At 40.1% G+C, this 18,668-nt stretch overlaps 1 protein-coding gene across 3 annotated transcripts in view; it reads left to right on the top strand.

Moving 5' to 3' along the window:
* Positions 1–3,549: 3,549 nt before the first annotated feature.
* Positions 3,550–18,668, top strand: part of CARNMT1 (carnosine N-methyltransferase 1) — a 47,615-nt gene continuing 32,496 nt past the window's right edge. Inside the window, exons 1-3 of one of the 3 annotated variants that reach the window (XM_034967556.3) lie at positions 3,550–4,130; positions 14,712–14,907; positions 15,729–15,892. In XM_034967556.3, coding sequence (XP_034823447.1) covers positions 3,703–4,130; positions 14,712–14,907; positions 15,729–15,892 — 788 coding nt within the window. In that variant the 5' untranslated portion in view covers positions 3,550–3,702. The other 2 variants (XM_008975744.3, XM_034967557.2) reach the window with 2 other exon arrangements.

Below are 18,668 nucleotides of genomic sequence, written 5' to 3'. Positions count from 1 at the left end.
CAGCTGTGGTACAAATGGGGTACACACAAATGAGACTCCATCCTTCCAGGGCAACTTTCCTGAGTCTCGGGAGATTGGCTCACAGTGAATCCTATGCTTCGGTTTTCCCTTGTTGCCTAGCTGTAAATAATAAATTCACTTCATGTAACTTGTACACATGGGTGTTCTGTCTCACCAGACTCAGTTGGTAACCAGTGCACAGCAAACCTGCTTTGCACTCTTTTCCAGAGTGGCTGCACCGTGTTACATTTCCAGCAGCAGTGTGCAAATGTATGTAAGCAGTTTAAGTGCTTAACCAACAGTTCTTCAGAATAACTAACAAAAGCACGATGGTGCTTTTTACTTATTAATTCCTGGAGATTAATTGGTCTCCTTCTGATAAAAACATTCCAAATCTTTCAGCTCAAATCACTCTATGGTTTGGGAAGATATCAGTGGAAGAAACTCACTGCAAAGAAGTTAAGTCAAAGAAGTCCTAAGAAAAGTGTTTTAAAACAAGGCTAAAACTTTATTCTAAAGACAACTGAGAGTAGGGAAGGTAACTAAGATTTATTGAGCCTATATACCAGGCATTTTTCAGTCTTTATCTCATGTATTCCTCCCAATGACCCTGTAAAAAGGGTAATATGTCTATTTTATAAATATTACAATTGCCGAACTTGGTGGCCCATGCCTGTAATCCTAGTACTTTGGAGGCCAAGGCAGAAATATCGCTTGAGCTCAGGAGTTCAAGATCAGCCTGGGCAAAATAATGAGACCTCATCTCTATTAAAAATTTAAAAAAACATTAGCTAGGAGTGGTGGCGCATGCCTGTTGTCCCAGCTACTCAGGAGGCTGAGGTGGGAGGATCACGTAAGGCCAGGAAGTCAAGGCTTCAGTAACCCATGATCACATCACTGCCCTCCAGCCTGGGTGACAGAGCCAGACTCTGTACCCCACCCCACTCAAAAAAAAGTAAGAAAGAAAAGAAAAAGAAATATAAGAAATATTGCAATTGAAGCTTTACGTAATGTTTCGTACAGGTCATGGAATTACTAGGTGGTGAAGTGAGAGTGAGAGGCCCATACTTGTAGCTTCTGCTGCCTTCAGCTCAGGGCAAAGAAACATAGAAGGCAATCAACATGTTTGTTGAAAAAAAAAAAAGAATAAATGAATGAGCGACTTAACTTCAGCTCTGCTATTTATGTGTCCCTGGGCAGGAAAATTAATTTCTTTGAGTCTATTTCTTCATTTCTTATAGCAAGATAATAATGACATCTAGTTCACAGAGCTAAGGGACAAATAAGGTGATAAACTGGGAAAACAATTTGAAAAATATTAATTAAACAAATGTTAGCTAGCATAATATTTAAAAAGTACAGTCACAGTCATAAACAAATATTGATAAATATAGGTATGAGAGGTGGGTGGGTGTATGAAGATCACTTAATATCTCTGATTCCCTGGTTTCCTCACCTGTAAGATCACAATTGAGTTTAAAGCTGAGCACCTTCATGACACAGACTCTAAGACTCACCAAGTTAGGAGACAGAGTCAAGGAAGCCTCTGCACATAATTTTAATTTGAAATTGTTTATTCTACCTCCGAGGATATTTCAAAGTATGGAGCTGATTATCTTTATCCATGACATTCTGGCCTTTATCAATTAGGTCATTCAGACCTATATCAATACATTTAATGAATTACAACATGTAAAACTTCTGTGCATGTGTACATGAGAACAGTATTAGAAACAGCTACTACTATGAGTGTTTATACATAACTTCCGAACAATTAGTGTTTGGAAAAATAGACATTAGATAGAAAATCTGGAAGAATGGGCAAGGAATTGGTATATTGTGTCTGGAGAGGAACATAGCTGGCTAGGGACAGGTAAAACAATTATTCACACTTGGCCGAGCGTGGCGGCTCACGCCTGTAATCCCAGCACTTTGGGAGGCCCAGGCAGGTGGATTGCCTGAGTTCAGGGAGACTAACCTGGGCAACATGGTGAAACCCCGTCTCTACTTTAGTATTTTCAAATACAAAAAATTAGCCAGGTGTGGTGGCGCATGCCTGTAATCCCAGCTACTCGGGATGCTGAGGCAGGAGAATCGCTTGAGCCTGGAAGGCCGGGAGGTTGCAGTGAGCTGAGATCGTGCCACTGCACTCCAGCCTGGGCAGCAGAGCGAGACTGTCTCCAATTCATATTTGTAATCCTTTGCACTTTCTTTTTGAATTTTGAAACATGTATTACTGCATTACTATTAATAGACTCACGTTTTAGAAAACTTTTATATAAAAATGTTAAGTCATTTTAAGCATTACCTTTATTTCAACTATTAATTTAAATTATGAAAATATGAAGCCACTTCACTTTCAATATGATTGTAACTTTTTAACAGACTTTGTGGTCACTGGGCATATTTAACCCCTCGAATAAAGCAATCTTTCCCTTTTATCATTACTTTGTAAGACTCATTTGCTGGGTGGTGGATTAAATTGAACAGAATAAGTTATTTCTTTTTCTTTTCTTTTCTTTTTTTTTTTTTTTTGAGACGTTGTCTCGCTCTCTCGCCCAGGCTGGAGTACAGTGGCACGATCTCGGCTCACTGCAAGCTCCGCCTCCCGGGTTCACGCCATTCTCCTGCCTCAGTCTCCGGAGTAGCTGCGACTACAGGCGCCAGCCACCAAGCCCGGCTAATTTTTTGTGTTTTTAGTAGAGACGGGGTTTCACCATGTAAGCCAGGATGGTCTTGATCTCCTGACCTCGTCATCCGCCCACCTAGGCCTTCCAAAGTGCTGGGATTACAAGCGTGATCCACCGCGCCCGGCCCCAGAATAAGTTATTTCCCAAGATCCACCCTTAGATGCTGGTAGGTGTCATGGTCTTCCCAAGACCAGGTGCTGGATAGAAGGTCCTAGCATTTTCCTCATCTGTTGCCATCCTCAGTAAAGGAGGAATTAGGACTGCCGCAAGCCCCTAAAGACTGGAAAGATGGGACGGGCGCGATGGCTCACGCCTGTAATCCCAGCAATTTGGGAGGCCGAGGAGGGTGGATCGCCTGAGGCCAGGAATTCCAGACCAGCTGGCCAACATGGTGAAACCCCATCTCTACTAAAAATACTAAAATTAGCCGGGCGTGGTGGCGCGCGCCTGTAATCCCAGCCACTCGGGAGGCAGAAGCAGGAGAATCGCTTGAACCCAGGAAGCAGAGGTTGCAATGAGCCGAGATCGCACCACTGCACTCCAGCCTGGGCGACAGAGTGGGGAAAAAAAAAAAAGTGAAAAGATGATGGCGCCCACTTCCGACCCCCTTAAGTAATTAAAAATAGGAATTCATTTAGGAAGTGAATTAAAACTTAAATTAGGGTGGATACAAGACGTTCCTTCTAGACTTTCTGAAATAAAAATTCCGAATAAAATCATCAAAGCCGAACTTTTCCTTTTTGCCTTTCCCTTCCTTGCTAGTGCCTGGGACCGCGTTCAGCCTCCAGCTCAACAATCCGGCACTCGCAGGCTCTTAAGTCCCACCCACACGGCAGCGCACAGGTAACCGCAGTGCCAGTCCCACCCCACCTACGAGCTCCTCCTCCGCCTCCCACCAAGGGGCCTTGGCCCCGCCCTTGGAAGCGTGGTTGTGACGTCAGCGCGCTGTCTCCGAAGCCCGGCAGCAAATGAGCGCAGACCGCACGGGCCCTCCGCGTACCAAGGCACACGCATGCGCATTGGTTCTGAGAGCCCTGAAGACCTGGCGGAGCCCAGCGCGGATGGAGGCCTGAGGGTGGCGGGGGCGGAGCGCGCCGCGAGCTGGGGGCATGTCCGCGGCGGGCGCCGTCTAGAGGAAGGCCAAGCAGCCGCCACCACGCTGTCGGTCGCGGAGAGACGCAAGCGAGCCAGGCCGAGGGCCGCGGCGGCGATGCAGCGACGGCGTCGCCCTCCGCCGCCCACCTCCCGGCTGCCCGAGGGCTGCGGGGGAGGAGGCGGTGGCAGCGAGGAGGTGGAAGTGCAGTTTTCCGCCGGGCGTTGGGGCTCGGCCGCGGCGGTTTCGGCGGCAGCGGCGGCGGCCACGCGTAGCACCGAGGAGGAGGAGGAGAGGCTTGAGCGTGAGCACTTCTGGAAGATCATTAATGCCTTCCGCTACTACGGGTAAGGAGCCCGTGGCGGACCCCGGCCCAGACCGTCGGGGCGCCCACTGGTGGCGGCGGACCCGCCGGAACGGGGGCGCTCGCCGTCCCGCCGCCACGCCTCCGAGGCGTCGGGACCCGGCTGCTGCAGCTGACCTCCGGGCCCCGAGTCACCTCGCACCACCCCAGCCCCTCCCGGCCCTGCACACCCGCGTGTCCGCCGCGCCGTCTGCTGCACAGCCTCGTGTCTTCTGACCTCAGGATCAGATTAGCTCTCCTGCCTCCGTCCTCGTAAAGGTTTGGCTTTGAGGCCGATGGGGGTGACCGGAGAAGCGCTGTAACAATTTCAGATAGAAGACGATGGTGGTACAATCGTCCACTGCTGGGCTGATTGGTGTGTGTGGTCGATGTCCTCCAAACTGAACACACGGAGAGCCCAAGTTCACCTACGCGTGGGATGCTGTAGGACGTATTTTCCCAAACTGTTACCAGTGCTTGTAAGAGCAGTTTAAGATTTCCACCCACCCCTCTTTGGCGCTGTGAACGCACTTGCACTTTTGTGTGAGCGATTGAATGATGCTGCTCAGTGTCTTTAACTGGTGGGTGATTAAGGGCGGAAGTGGTCCGGATATTCTAAAATTTGCTAATTATTAGGAGAGAAATGAGAGAAGTCACAATAAGAGCTGCCTTTACGTTCTTTTTTTCTGCAAATCTGTATCTAATTCTCCCTGGTGTGCTAGGCACTGTGGTAGGACCTTTATGCTCCTCATTCATAAAAACAGCTCCCTAACTTCCACGTTTCTTCTAGATAGATGTTAAAGTAGCTTAATCACAAAGTTATAATTCCAAGAGCTGAAAGGGACTTAAATCAACTGGATTTTCAGGTGAAGAATAACACTTTTATTCACGTAAGAGATATGAGTCCACCGGTGACTATGTTCTGAGGCTGCAGTTGGAATCAGACAGACATGACCTCCTACGCAGGTAAACCTGTTCCCATAGGTGGGTTCCTGCTGTGCTTTATGCAAAGTTTTTTTATATTGTTCATCTTATGTATTATAGTTGTTTTTATAAATCTCTTGCTTTGCTGTGACCTCCTCAAGGGCAGGGGCTGAGTCTTTTTTATTTTTATGTCACTAGTGCTTGGCATATGTTGTTTAAGCTCTATTTTTAACAAAACAAATAGTAGCAAAGAAATACATTTCTCATTCCCAAATAGTCTGTCAAGTTTTTGACTGATAGTTAAATTAGTTTACTAGTCTGAATTTAGAAGCTTGCTTAGTGAAAGCTGAAAGTTATTTGGAATCTGATTGTATATGTGATAGGAACTTTTGAACTTCGAAGATCTTGATGAAATAATTTACTGATTAAACCCAGAAATAGGGACCAGGGACAGCATTACTTTACGGAGCCCAAAAGAGTAGTTTGGATATTTTATTTCTCCAGATTTAGTAGTAACAGAGGGAGCAAGGCAGACCATCAGAGAATTGAATTTGATGCAGGAATTGTGACGGAAAGAACCATAAAGTTAGGAAAGGCAGCTAACATCAGATAGCTAAGAGTGGGAGATACAGAAAAGTCTGATACATTTTGCTCTTGAAAAATCTAGAAAGAATATTGGGAAATGTCTTGGGAATATGGTGGACCCATTTAGTTAAGTGCGTAGTTGTACTTACTTTTAATATATTAGGACCAATTTAAAATTGATATTTATGGGTAAGTATGGGATGGGACTTTGTTGGGGTAGGGGTTGATCAGGAACTGAAGTGTGGCAATATAGAGAAGAGATCTTGTGTGAATATTCTAGTGGTTGTGATACTATTTCCTATACTCTCTTCTTTACCAGCGTAATGTTGGATTCAGGACATTTCATTTTTTAAAAAAAATAGTTTTATTTGTATATACTCTCTTGAAACACTTCAAATACTTGGGCTGAAAATAGTATAACATCAAAAATATGCTTTTTAAAATGTCACTTAAAGCCTAGGGGTACAGAAAGTTTATGTAGCAGAGAACAGTGGAGTGTTACATTCTAATATTTTGTGATCTTCTAGACTTAAACTGTAGCCACTAATCATATCTGGATAAATTTAAGCTAAAATTAATTAGTATTTAATAAGCTTTAAAATTTAGTTGCTCAGTTTCACTACCCATATTTCAGGTGCTCAATAGCTACATGTGGCTAGAGTCTGCTGTACTGGACAGTGCAAATAAAAGCTTTTCCATTATCGAAGTAGGTTGTGATGGACAATCCGGTTCTACACATTTAGCAAGTACAGTGGACCCTTAAACAATATGGATCTGAACTGCACGGGTCCACGTATACACAAATTTTTTGAAATAAACATATTGGAAAATTGTTTTGAGATTTGCAACAATTTGAAAAACTTAGCAAACTTGCATAGCCTAGAAATAGTGAAAAAATTAAGAAAAAATTATGCCATGAATGCATATGTGTAGATACTAGTTTATTATTTACTACCATAAAATATACACAAATCTATTATAAAAAGTTAAAATTTATCAAAACTTACACAAACACAGATCTTACATGGAGCTATTTGCAATTGAGATAAATGTAAACAAGCAAAGATGTAGCATTAAATCTTAGTTGCATAAAATTATCTGTAGTAGATACTGTACTACTGTAATAATTTTGTAGCCACTTCCTGTTGCTTTTGCAGTAAGCTCAAATGTTACCAGTATCTTCTTAAAATAATCACTCTGCTTTTGTCTGTCAAGTAAATTGCATATAGCAGTAAACAGATTTTATCAAATTTAATGCAATACCATAAACCTTAAATAACACCATGGGTCCCATATGACGTGCCACTGGTGATGCTGCAGGTGCTCCCAAGAAGCAGAGAAAAAAGACATTACAAGAAAAAGTTGATTTGTTTGATATGTACTGTAGATAGAGGTCTGCAGTTGGAGGTTGCCCCCCAACCCCATTTCAGACAGAGGATTCATCTTGTAATCAAATTATGTAAACTTATAGTATTGATAAATGCAGTGCAGTAGTGTAAATGTATTTTCCCTTTCCTACGACTTTCTTAATATTTTCTTTAGCTTTATTGTAAGAATGTAGTACGTAATATATTAACATACAACATATCTGTCAGTTGTTTATGTTATTGGTAAGGCTTTCGGTCAGTAGTAGGCTATTAGTAGTTAAGTTTTTGGTGAATCAAAGTTAGGTGTGGGTTTTCGACTGCACAGGGGGTTGGTGCCCCAACCCAAGTATTGTTCAAGGGTCAGCTGTACGTCCAGATTTTGCAGGCTTCAATTTTACTGCAAAATGTCTTTTAGTTAATACGTAGGAGATTTAGATAAAAGGTCATAAAGCAAGGAATGTCTTTTGATTAATATTTTCTCTTTCTAATGGGTTTCAATTTTGTGATTCCCACAGATTTTGCTTAGATGACATTCTCATTAAGGTAAAAATGGATATAGCTCATTTGTATTGAATAGCAAAAATGTTAGTTTTATAACCCAGTCTTGTTATGAATGAAGCACCTCAGCACATAGAAAACACTAGAGTTGAAAAGCTGAAAGTCTTTTCAGAAACTTCTTACTTTTAGAAATAACGGGGTGAGATTTTTTAATATTGAGATTTAGAACTGATTTTTACAGGTGAGGATGTGGATAGACACAAAGCGGTAAGCAACTTGCTCAGGGTTACACAATCCAGTTGTGGTAGAATCTGACCTAAAATCCAAAATCGTTACCTAAAATTTTACTGTGCATTAATGAGGAGTTATACTAGTAACACAAATTTAATGTTAGGTATTTAATAAAGATTTAAAATGAATCAAGACAGGCCAGGCTTTGTTTCTGACAAGTTATGTTTTTTCTATTTGGATTTCCTAGAGTAGTTCAACTAGGTGCAGAGGAATGGGCCTGTGACCATGGCCTTTAGATCAGACCTGGTATGGGTTCACCCTGATGACAGGTGACTAAATCAGAGTTGAGGTCACTGCTGACACCAGGTTTCTAGAGAGAGTTAGAGGTAGAGATACCACCATTGGGGAAAAATGGCTACTAAGTTTACTTTCTCCTCTTATCAGCAAGAGGATGTCACCTCCTGATGCTGACTTAGTTCAGAACCAAGGAGAGTCTGATTTTTGTAAAATACTCCTTCAAAGCAGGTTTGGCAGAGTTTCTTAAAAGGGCCAGGCAGTAAATATTTTAAGCTCTGAAGGCCAAGTGGTCTCTTGTTACAACTCATCAACTCTGCCCTTGAATGGAAGGAGCCTTAGGCTTCGTGTAATCAAATAGTGTGGCTTTGTACCAATAAGACTGTACAAAAACCAGGTAACCAATGGGCCCCTGGCTTAAAGCAATTCTGATAGGGTAAGCATGTGCAGGATAGTGAAGTTAGCCCCAGTTATAAGGGTATAATAGGGATTGGACTGTATTCTCAACTTTAGTAAGATCCCACCTATTTTAAGAGTCACTGGTGGATGTATGTTATGGCAGCTTTGCACACCATTAAGTAACCAGGGGTTTAAGGATCTCATCCTGCTCTGTGTAGTTACTTCTGTATCAAAAATTGACAGCTCTTGTAACCAATCTATAACTCATCTCAACTCACCCTTGCAACCTTGATATTACTTGGTGATAAGTAGTCTCCATGGAAAACCAAAAGTGGCACCCGTGGGAATATAACTGAACATTTATTGCTTTTTACATATGCTGAAATACGGAGATATTGAATAATGACCAAGATGACACTTGTGTTTTAGAATAATTCTTCTGATTAGAGGTGGGGCAGGAAGGGCAGGGGAGGAGTTAGGAAGTAGAATTGAAAAGTATCCTGGGTTTATTGATTGTGGGACTAGGAGAAGAGGCATTTAGGATGACTCCTTAATTTCTTTTTTTTTTTTTTTTTTTTTTTTTTTGGGTCTCGCTCTGTCACCCAGGCTGGAGTGCAGTGGCAGAATCTCAACTCACTGCAACGTCTGCCTCCCAGGTTCAAGCGATTCTCCTGCCTCAGCCTCCCAAGTAGCTGGGATTACAGGCGCATGCCACCATGCCTGGCTAATTTTTTGTATTTTTAGTAGAGACAGGGTTTCACTGTGTTAGACAGGATGTTCTTGATCTCAAACTCCTGACCTGAAGTGATCTGCCCACCTCAGCCTCTCAAAGTGCTGGGATTACAGGCGTGAGCCACCATGCCCGGCTGATGACTCCTTTAATTTCTAACTTGGGTGCATTTGTTAATCTTAGCCATGAAGGAAGGAGGGCAGGTTTTTGTGGGGCATGTGCTAAGTTCACTTTGGATATGAGTTTTGAGTATGGTGAGAGGGAAGTTGTGGGGCATCCAGAGCCCGGGAGTAAACACTAGGAAGAAAGCTCTGTGAGGCTGTTCAACTGTTGAAGCTCTGCTGTTTGCCTAACTTGATGTGGCCATTTTAGTTCCTTTAATGTCATACTCTGCTGTTAGGAATGTAAATTTATGGAGTCTTTTTGCACATCATTTTATATCAAGAGCCTTAAAAATACTAACTCCTGGCCAGGTGTAGGGGCTCACGCCTATAATCCCAGTATTTTGGGAGACCAAGGTTGGCAGATCACTTCAGGTCAGTTCAAGATCAGCCTGACCAACATGGTGAAACCCCATCTCTACTAAAAATATAAAAATTAGCCGGGCATGGTGGTGTGCACCTGTAGTCCCAGCTACTTGGGAGACTGAACCAGAAGAATCGCTTGAAGCTGGGAGGCAGAGCTGGCAGTGAGCTGAGATCATGCCACTGTACTCCAGCCTAGGTGACAGAGTGAGACTCCATCTCCAAAAAAAAAAAAAAAAAAAAGTATTCCTTCTCACCTGGTAATTCTGGTTTTGAGAGTTTATGCTAATTTTTTCCCTAAATTATAGACAGATTTTGAACCCAAAATGTTCATCATAAAAACAAGTGAGTGTCTAAATGCCCAGTAGTTGGGAAATAGCTAAGTCACTGATGGTTACCTAAGATGGAATGATGAACATCCACTTTGTACCCCACAAATATAGACAATTATAATTTGTCAATATTCAGCTTAAAAAAAGTAAGATGCTAGATGACTTTTTTTTTTCTTCTCTTTTTTGGAGACAGGGTTTTTTGCTCTGTTACGCAGCCTGTAGTGCAGTGACACAATCATAGCTCGCTGCCCCCTTGACTTTCTGGGCTAAAGCAATTCTCCTACCTCAGCCTCCCAAGTAGGTGAGACTACAGGCATGCACCACCACGCCTGGCTCCTTTTGTTTTTTTATTTTTTTGTAGAGAGGAAGGTCTTGCTATATTGCCCAGGCCGGTTTGGAACACCTGGCCTCAAACAGGCTTCCCACCTTGGCCTCCCAAAATACAGGGATTACTGGCATGAGCCACTGCAACTTTGTATTAAGCAAAACGGAAATGTGCCAAAAGGTTAGAAGTGGTTCCCTCTAGAAGAGGAATTATTAGGCCTTCTTTCCTGAGTACTTCTAATTTCTACATTGTTCATGCTTTGAACATTTTAGTAATATAAATGAGATATACCTACTCCTTTTTTGAACAGTAGATATATATATAGTATATATATTTATCCTATATATACTATTTATATTATATATACTATTTATACTATATATAGTATGTATATAGTATATATACTGTATATAGTAGATATATACTATGTATATTATATATGGTATGTATAGTATATATATACTATATATAATATATATGGTATGTATATAGTAGTATATATACTATGTATATACTATGTATAGATACATATATACACTATGTATATACTATGTATATATACATATATGCTATGTATATAGTATATATATACTCTATATAGTATATTGAACAGTAGGTATATATATAGTATATATATTTTGAGTGCTTGCTGTATTTTCAGCTGTTGGGCTAAATCTTTTGAGTACGTTATTTTTCCAATGAAACCCTGTCTGCTAGGCAGAGGAAGGTAATGCTACCTACCTAATTATGAAGATCTTTCAGAATAATCCGTATTAACTGACTTGGTTTAGTCCCTGGTATTTATTAAATCTCAATAAATGGTAGCTTCCATGATCATCATCATTGTTCATTCTTATCTTGCTTCTGTATATGAGAGAGTTGGACAAAGGAAGGCGGTAATTTGCCTGGTGTCATGTGGCAAATAGGTGTCGTAACCTGGATTTCATCCCTGATCTTTCTGACTTCAAAGCTCATTATTATACTCTCCCCAGAGGGGGATGTCAGTGGAGCTTCTGACAACTTGATCTCTTCACCTTATCCCTAAGGGCCCCCCACACCAAGCCACCAAACACAAGCTTGTAAAAACGCGACCAGCCAGGTTTTTGCTTGTTTGTCAGGAGCTTCTTCTGAAGTTCATTACTGTTCGGCAGTTGGAATAATTTGGCAGAGGTTAAAAATAAGAAAATTGTTTGGATGAATAAAGATTTAAGAAACCAAATGACAAAGATATTGAAAATGAAAGTGAAATTGAAAATGAAAATGAAGGCTGGGTGTGGTGGCTCACGCCTGTAATCCCAGCACTTTGGAAGGCGGAGGCAGGCAGATCACGAGGTCAAGAGATCGAGACCATCCTGGACAGTATGGTGAAACCCCGTCTCTACTAAAAATACAAAAATCAGCTGGGCATGGTGGCGCGCACCTGTAGTCCCAGCTACTCGGGAGGCTGAGGCAGGAGAGTCGCTTGAACCTGGGAGGGGGAGGTTGCAGTGAGCTGAAATCGCGCTACTGCACTCCAGCCTGGGCAACAGAGCAAGACTCCATCTCAAAAAAAAAAAAAAGAAAAAGAAAAATGAAATAGAAAATGAAAAATACTTCCATTTTCATTTAATATTGAATTAATACCAAAGAACATTTAAACATATACACATACATACATAGATATAAAATGTAAGGAATATTACAGTGAACACTTATAAATCACCTAGTTTTTAAAACACATTATCCTGTCTCTTTCACCCTCAGAATCATTAACCTGAATTTTTACTTCTTTGCTTTCTTTGTAGTTTTTCCACATATGCTCAGTCCCTAAATAATATTTAGTTTTCTATGAAATGCAATTGTACATTATGTATTTTCCTGCAATTGTTTTCAACAAATGTATATGTTCTTGAGGTTATCCAGATGGTGATGGGAGTAACCAATTTCTGCCAAAATATATTTAGAGGTTTGTTCTGGGCCAATATGATAGTGACTGCAGCCTGTGGTTACACGATCTCAAACAACCCTGACAAAGTGCGCCCCAGGTGGTCAGGTTACAGCTTGGTTTTATACATTTTAGATACAGGAATTACATGCAAGGTATACATTGATCTCACTCAAAAGGTAGGACATCTTAAAGAGGGGGTTACAAGTCATAGGTGGGTTTTAAGGATTCTTCAGTTGGTAGTTGGTTGATAGAGGTAAGCTATGGTAAGTAGAAAGGAATGCTTGAGTTAAGGGGCTTGTGAAGGCCAAGGTTCTTGTTAAGTTAATTGAAGCCTCCTAGGTAGCAGCCCTCAGAGGGAAGAGATACTAAATGTCACTTTTTAGACTTTAATGTTATCAGGCTCTCAGTTAATCTCTCCTGGATCCAGGAAAGGCCTAGAAGGGTAGGCCTGGTTGCATTAATGGAGATTCTTGACAGGTGCATATTTCCCCTAGGAAACATGGCTTTGTGGGGCCATTGAAATCCGTTGGCCATGTGGCAGCCATTTCAAAATGTCAAATATATTTTGGGGTAAAATATTCTGATTTCCTTCTGAGTCTGCTATTTGTCATAAGATGCCATACCACAGTCAGGTTGGAAAGTAAGTCATATTATATAGGGTTAATAAAAACCTGTCCAGATTTCATAATTTGTAAAGCATGACTCCCCAGGCCTCTTAGTGAGGAACTTGGAGAAGAGAGAAAAAATAAAAAAGATCAGCGTTTAGTCCTCACATATTATTGTATGAGCTGTAATTTACTCATTTCACTGCATTCCACTGTATAACTATACTGTAATTTCTTCATTCTACAGTAACTATATGATAATTTCTGATAGTAGACCTTTGGGTTGTTTCCAGATATTTTATTCCTTTCTTTTTTTTTTTTTTTATGAGATGGAGTCTCACTCTGTCGCCCAGGCTGGAACGCAGTGGTGCAGTCTCGGCTCACTGCAGCCTCTGCCTCCTGCGTTCAAGCGATTCTCCTGCCTCAGCCTTCCAAGTAGCTGGGATTACTGGTGGGCGCCACCATGCCCAGCTAATTTTTATATTTTAGTAGAGATGGGGTTTCACCGTGTTGGCCAGGCTGGTCTTGAACTTCTGACCTCAAGTGATCCGCCCACATTGGCCTCCCAAAGTGCCAAGGGATTACAGGGATGAGCCACTGCGCCCACCTGTTTCTTATCTCTAACAGTGCTATGACAAAGATTGTTCATGTTTCATGGGGCCCATTTGCAAGAGTTTCTAGGATATAATTGCTAGGTCATAAGGCAAGTACCATGCTAAGTTGTACTAGGTAATGCTCTAAATTTAATTTTCCAAAGTGGTTGCACTGATGTATGCACTTACCATTAGTGTGTAAATGTCCTAATTACACCATATTTTCACCAATCACCAAAATTTGATATAGTCAGGATTTTAAATTTTGGCCATCTTGTCAATATAAAAATGATATACTGTGAGTATATATTTAACTTTAAAAAATGATGTTCTTATGGCCAGGCATGGTGGCTCATGTCTGTAATCCCAGTACTTTGGGTGACCAGGGCAGGCAGATTCCTTGAGCCCCGGAGTTTGAGACCAGCCTGGGCAGCATGATGAAACCCATCTCTACAAAAAAATACAAAAATATTAGCCAAGTGTGGTGGCACATGACTGTAGTCCCAGTTACTTGGGAGGCTGAGGTGGGAGGATGGCTTGAACCTGGGAGACAGAGGTTGCAGTGAGCCGAGACTGTGCCACTGCATTCCAGCCTGGGCGACAAGAGCGAAAATCCCTCTCAAAAATAATAATAGTAAGTAAATATAAGTAAAAATTATGTTCTATTTTCTGGTTTTATGAATAAGTAGTCCCCAAAGTGACCTTTGGGTTCGTTTTTGGAATGCAAATTGTGGTTATTGTTAAGTAAAACACTATAGAATTTTAATTTTTTATTTGCTTAGTAATTTGTAGTATATAAGATCTTCTATGATATTTAAAAAAAATCAACCTGGTTAGCTTTTAGTTAATTTCAGGACATATTTTGTGTGTATTATAATTTCATAGCAGTATTTATTTTGCTACTTAAAGATGGAAAAATCTAAAGCTGGTTTTGCTGAAAATTTTAAGTTTAAAACACAAAAATAAATTAATTGTACATTAATCTTCTTTTTCCTCTTCTAATTGGTGCATATGTTTACTTTTACTAGTGATAAACCATTTGTATTTTGGTTGCTTAGAGAAGGATTTGTAATAAAGTAAAAACATTTACAACTTTATAAGTTAATGCCTTTTTAAAGCCAAGAGATTGTAAATGATAGGACAGTATCCAGCATAATAAGGAAATAATTGTACAGAAAGACAACCTTAAAGTAAGATTGGCCTCTGGTGAGAATTCTTCTGTGAATTTAAAAAACACCTTTTATGTTTTAGCACCAGTATGCATGAGCGGGTGAACCGAACAGAAAGACAGTTTCGATCACTTCCAGCTAACCAACAGAAACTACTTCCTCAGTTTCTTCTTCACTTGGACAAGATCCGGAAATGCATTGATCATAATCAAGAAATACTACTGACCATTGTGAATGATTGCATACATATGTTTGAAAATAAAGAATATGGAGAAGATGTATGTCAAAGTTTGTTCTATTTCTGTTTATTTTAGGGTCAACCTCTGTATTTTGAGGTCTTTTATTTTCTGGATTTCATTTTTATAATCTGGCACAGGCTATTTGCTCTACTCAGAAAGTTTTAACTTAAATGTTCAGTCATTTGATTAGGCTTAATAGCCAGAGACTGGATCTGTTCACTTGTTTTCCTTTTTTAAGTACTAATATAACTGTTGAGATTTTGATGCATTTTGACATAATGTTCTGTTTTGGGATACAGGGTTAGTGACTTAAATTTTTAAAAGCAACTTTACTAGCTAGAAATTAATTTCCCTTGCTTAACTCATATTTTTTCAGTGTCTTGTATCTATTGCTGTTCATCTTTTATTGTAAGAAATTGTTTTCACTTATAAATCTCAAGGGACTGGCAGTACATAGAAACTGAAGTCCTCTTTTTGTATCCACAGGATGGATACAGTTGGGCCACTCCAGTGTGAGCCTCTCCATGCTGCCCCATCAATGACCTGGAGGGACTTTCTTCCCTCTCTTAGAGAGGATGTTCGGTCTCCATAGCAGCTCAGTTTGGTCCTCTCCTGAGTAAAGACTGCTTAATTATATGGTGGTTTTATGATTAATGGACCTTAATCTTTTGAGGGTAGCAGTGAGACCACCAAACTCTTTTCATTTAGGATCTCAAGCTGCACTTGAACCCCAGTTGAGGTGAGAGGCTAGTGATTTATCCACTAAACCACCTATATAGCCCCTTAGTAGCATGTCTATTTAACCATAATATAAGTGGATTACTCTCTCAGAAGCTAATTGATGTCTGTTTTTTAAACAGGGGAATGGAAAGATTATGCCAGCATCTACATTTGACATGGATAAGTTAAAATCCACGCTGAAACAGTTTGTGAGAGACTGGAGTGAAACTGGGAAAGCAGAAAGGGATGCCTGTTACCAGCCAATCATTAAAGAAATTTTAAAAAATTTTCCAAAAGAGAGATGGTAAATAGTACCTCGTTTTTAACCAAGTTTTTAAAGTGTATGAACACTTGAGTTTCTTGATAAAATGTTTCACAGTCTCGCTTCATTGTTATAGTTGCTGTGTGCCTGTATGTTTTACATGTGTAAGTGTTAACATTTGTTATTGGATGCTCTGTGTGAGATTACAGTTATTATTTTGAATAATTTTTGTGCTGGTGCTTAGGGGAAATTACTTAGAAATTAAATAATAAGGTTAGATCGAAAATTATCAATGATGTGTATCTTTTTATAATTTGCTTTATGGCAAAGCAAAAAAACTAAACTTTTAATTCCCCTCATTATGACATAGTTGTAAACAAGTGAGGGATCTGTACCTCTGAGCAAGCAGAGATTCTTAACTTTTTTATGCCTTGGAACCATTGTTCAGTCTGAAGCCCATGGTCTGCTTTTCAGAATAATTTTTTTTTAATTTTATTTATTTATTTATTTATTTTTTTGAGACAGTCTCACTCTCTTGACCAGGCTGGAGTGCAGTGGTGTGGTCTTGGTTCACTGCGACCTCTGCCTCCTGGGTTCAAGTGATTCTCATGCCTCAGACTCCGAAGTAGCTGGGACTGCAGGCTTACACCACCACGCCTGGCTAATTTTTGTGTTTTTGGTAGAGACATGGGCTCACCATGTTGGCCAGGCTGGTCTCGAACTCCTGACCTCAAGTGATCCGCCTGTGTCTTCCTCCCAAAGTGCTGGGATTACAGGTGTGAGCTACCTCACCTGGCCCAGAATAACAATTTTAAGTGAATAAATTTAAGTGCATATGATTACAAAGAAAACTGATTTTGAAATACAGTTATCAAAATATTTAAAATTTGTGATGCATGTTTTTTTAAATCATATATCACTTTAAATACAATTTAGCTGCAAGTATAATTACTGTATTATGAAAATGCTGAATGGGATATACACTGTTTTGAGAACTTCAGCTAATGTGAAGTGAAAATATGTGTGATTTCTCTTCGTGATAAAGTCATAGGTATTGCTAAAACTATTGTTTGTTGCCTGCATCCGTAATTGAGGGAAAAAAATCAGTTTCTGAAATTAAAATGTAATTTTTTCCCATTCCCTTCAGAGACTCAGTGAATTCTATCCACAGACCTCTTGATGGATAGAATTTAATCCACCTAACCTCTGTCCCAGGTTAGGAACCCCTGATTTAGGGGTATATATTTAACGAAAGCTATTGGATGGAATTCAGTCTTATTTAAAGATCTTTTAGAGAGACCCCTTTTCCTCCTCTCCTTTGCCTCCATATTGATTGACAACTTTACGTTTGAGTATTTGCTTTCAGAAATTTCAATACATATGTGTCTCTTCTCTCTCTTTATTTTTTGTTAGGACATTTTATTTTATTGATTATTTATTTATTTATTATTTTTATTTTTCACTCTGTTGCCCAGGCTGGGGTGCAGTGGCGCTGCTTACTGCAACCTCCGCCTCCTGGGCTCAAGTGATTCTCGTTCCTCAGCCTCCCGAGTAGCTGGGATTACAGACACCTACCACTATGCCTGGCTATTTTAACTATTTTGAAATAACTTTAAAATTACAGATAAATTGCATGAATTATATGGAGACCTCCTGAATTCACTTATACTTTTTACCTGAATTCACCAGTTTTTAACATTTTGCCACATTTGCTTTTATTGTTTCCTCTTCCTTCTTCCCTCCCTCCCTCTTTCCCTTGCATTATGTATGTGTGTGTCTGAAACCATTGAGAAAATTTAACCCTGAATACTGTTAGGTAATTTACAGTCTATATTCAAGTTTCATAGTTTACTGTGGTTCATACTGATAACTCTTAATTCCAGTCCCAACTCTATAGGGTTATCCTTGGTTTTCCCTCTTTTCTGTATCTGTTTACCTCACTTCCAACAACATCAATACGTTTACTTATTCGCCCAGTTGTCTACAGTACACACAGAATGGTTTCAGAATTGCTTCATCCATACCTCTGTGAAAAAGAAACCTACTAAAAGGAGTTCGGGATTTGCTAATAGTTATTTTTCCCTTAGACTAAGGTTGTATAGTGAATTTATTCTTTGCAGTTTACCCAAATTAGCTCTCCCTTTAATCTTCAGCCTCCTGGTGTTTTATTCCCTCCCTTTATTCTATACCCCATTTGGATAATCAGTATCATTGGCATCTTGTTTATTCATCCTTTTATTCTTAGGGTTTTTTTTGTTTTGTTTTTTTTTAAGTAAGTGGATGTGGTTTTTTTTTCTCTCTCTCTCTCTCTCTCTTTTTTTTTGGACACAAAGTGTTGCTCTGTCATCCAGGCTGTAGTGCAGTGGTGTTATCGTAGCTCACTGTAGCCTTAAACTCCTGGGCTCAAGTACTCCTCCCACCTCAACCTCCCAGCTAATTTTTTAGTATTTTTTGTAGAGACAGGGGTCTAGCTATGTTGAACAGGCTGGTCTTGAACTCCCGGCCTCAAGTGATCCTCCTGCCTCTGCCTCCCAAAATGTTGGGATTACAGGCATAAACCACTGTGCCTGGCCTTTTTGTTTTTCTTTATAATTACCCTCTTTGGTCATCCACAAAAGATAATATAGCATACATGTATTCTGTACCTTGCTTTTTTCACTTAGTGTATCCTGGAAATAGCTATGCTGTCATTTCACAGAGATCTTCAGTCATTTTTTTTTTTCCCAGCTGAAGATTACTCTGTTATTTGGATGTATCATAGTTTATTCAACCAACTTTCTCCTACATTAGGCTATTTAGGTAGTTGGCAGTATCTAGC

The sequence above is a fragment of the Pan paniscus genome, chromosome 11 (genome assembly GCF_029289425.2).
Source record: "Pan paniscus chromosome 11, NHGRI_mPanPan1-v2.0_pri, whole genome shotgun sequence".
Classification (NCBI taxonomy): Eukaryota; Metazoa; Chordata; class Mammalia; order Primates; family Hominidae; genus Pan; species Pan paniscus.
This window is presented reverse-complemented; position numbering and strand designations above follow the sequence as displayed.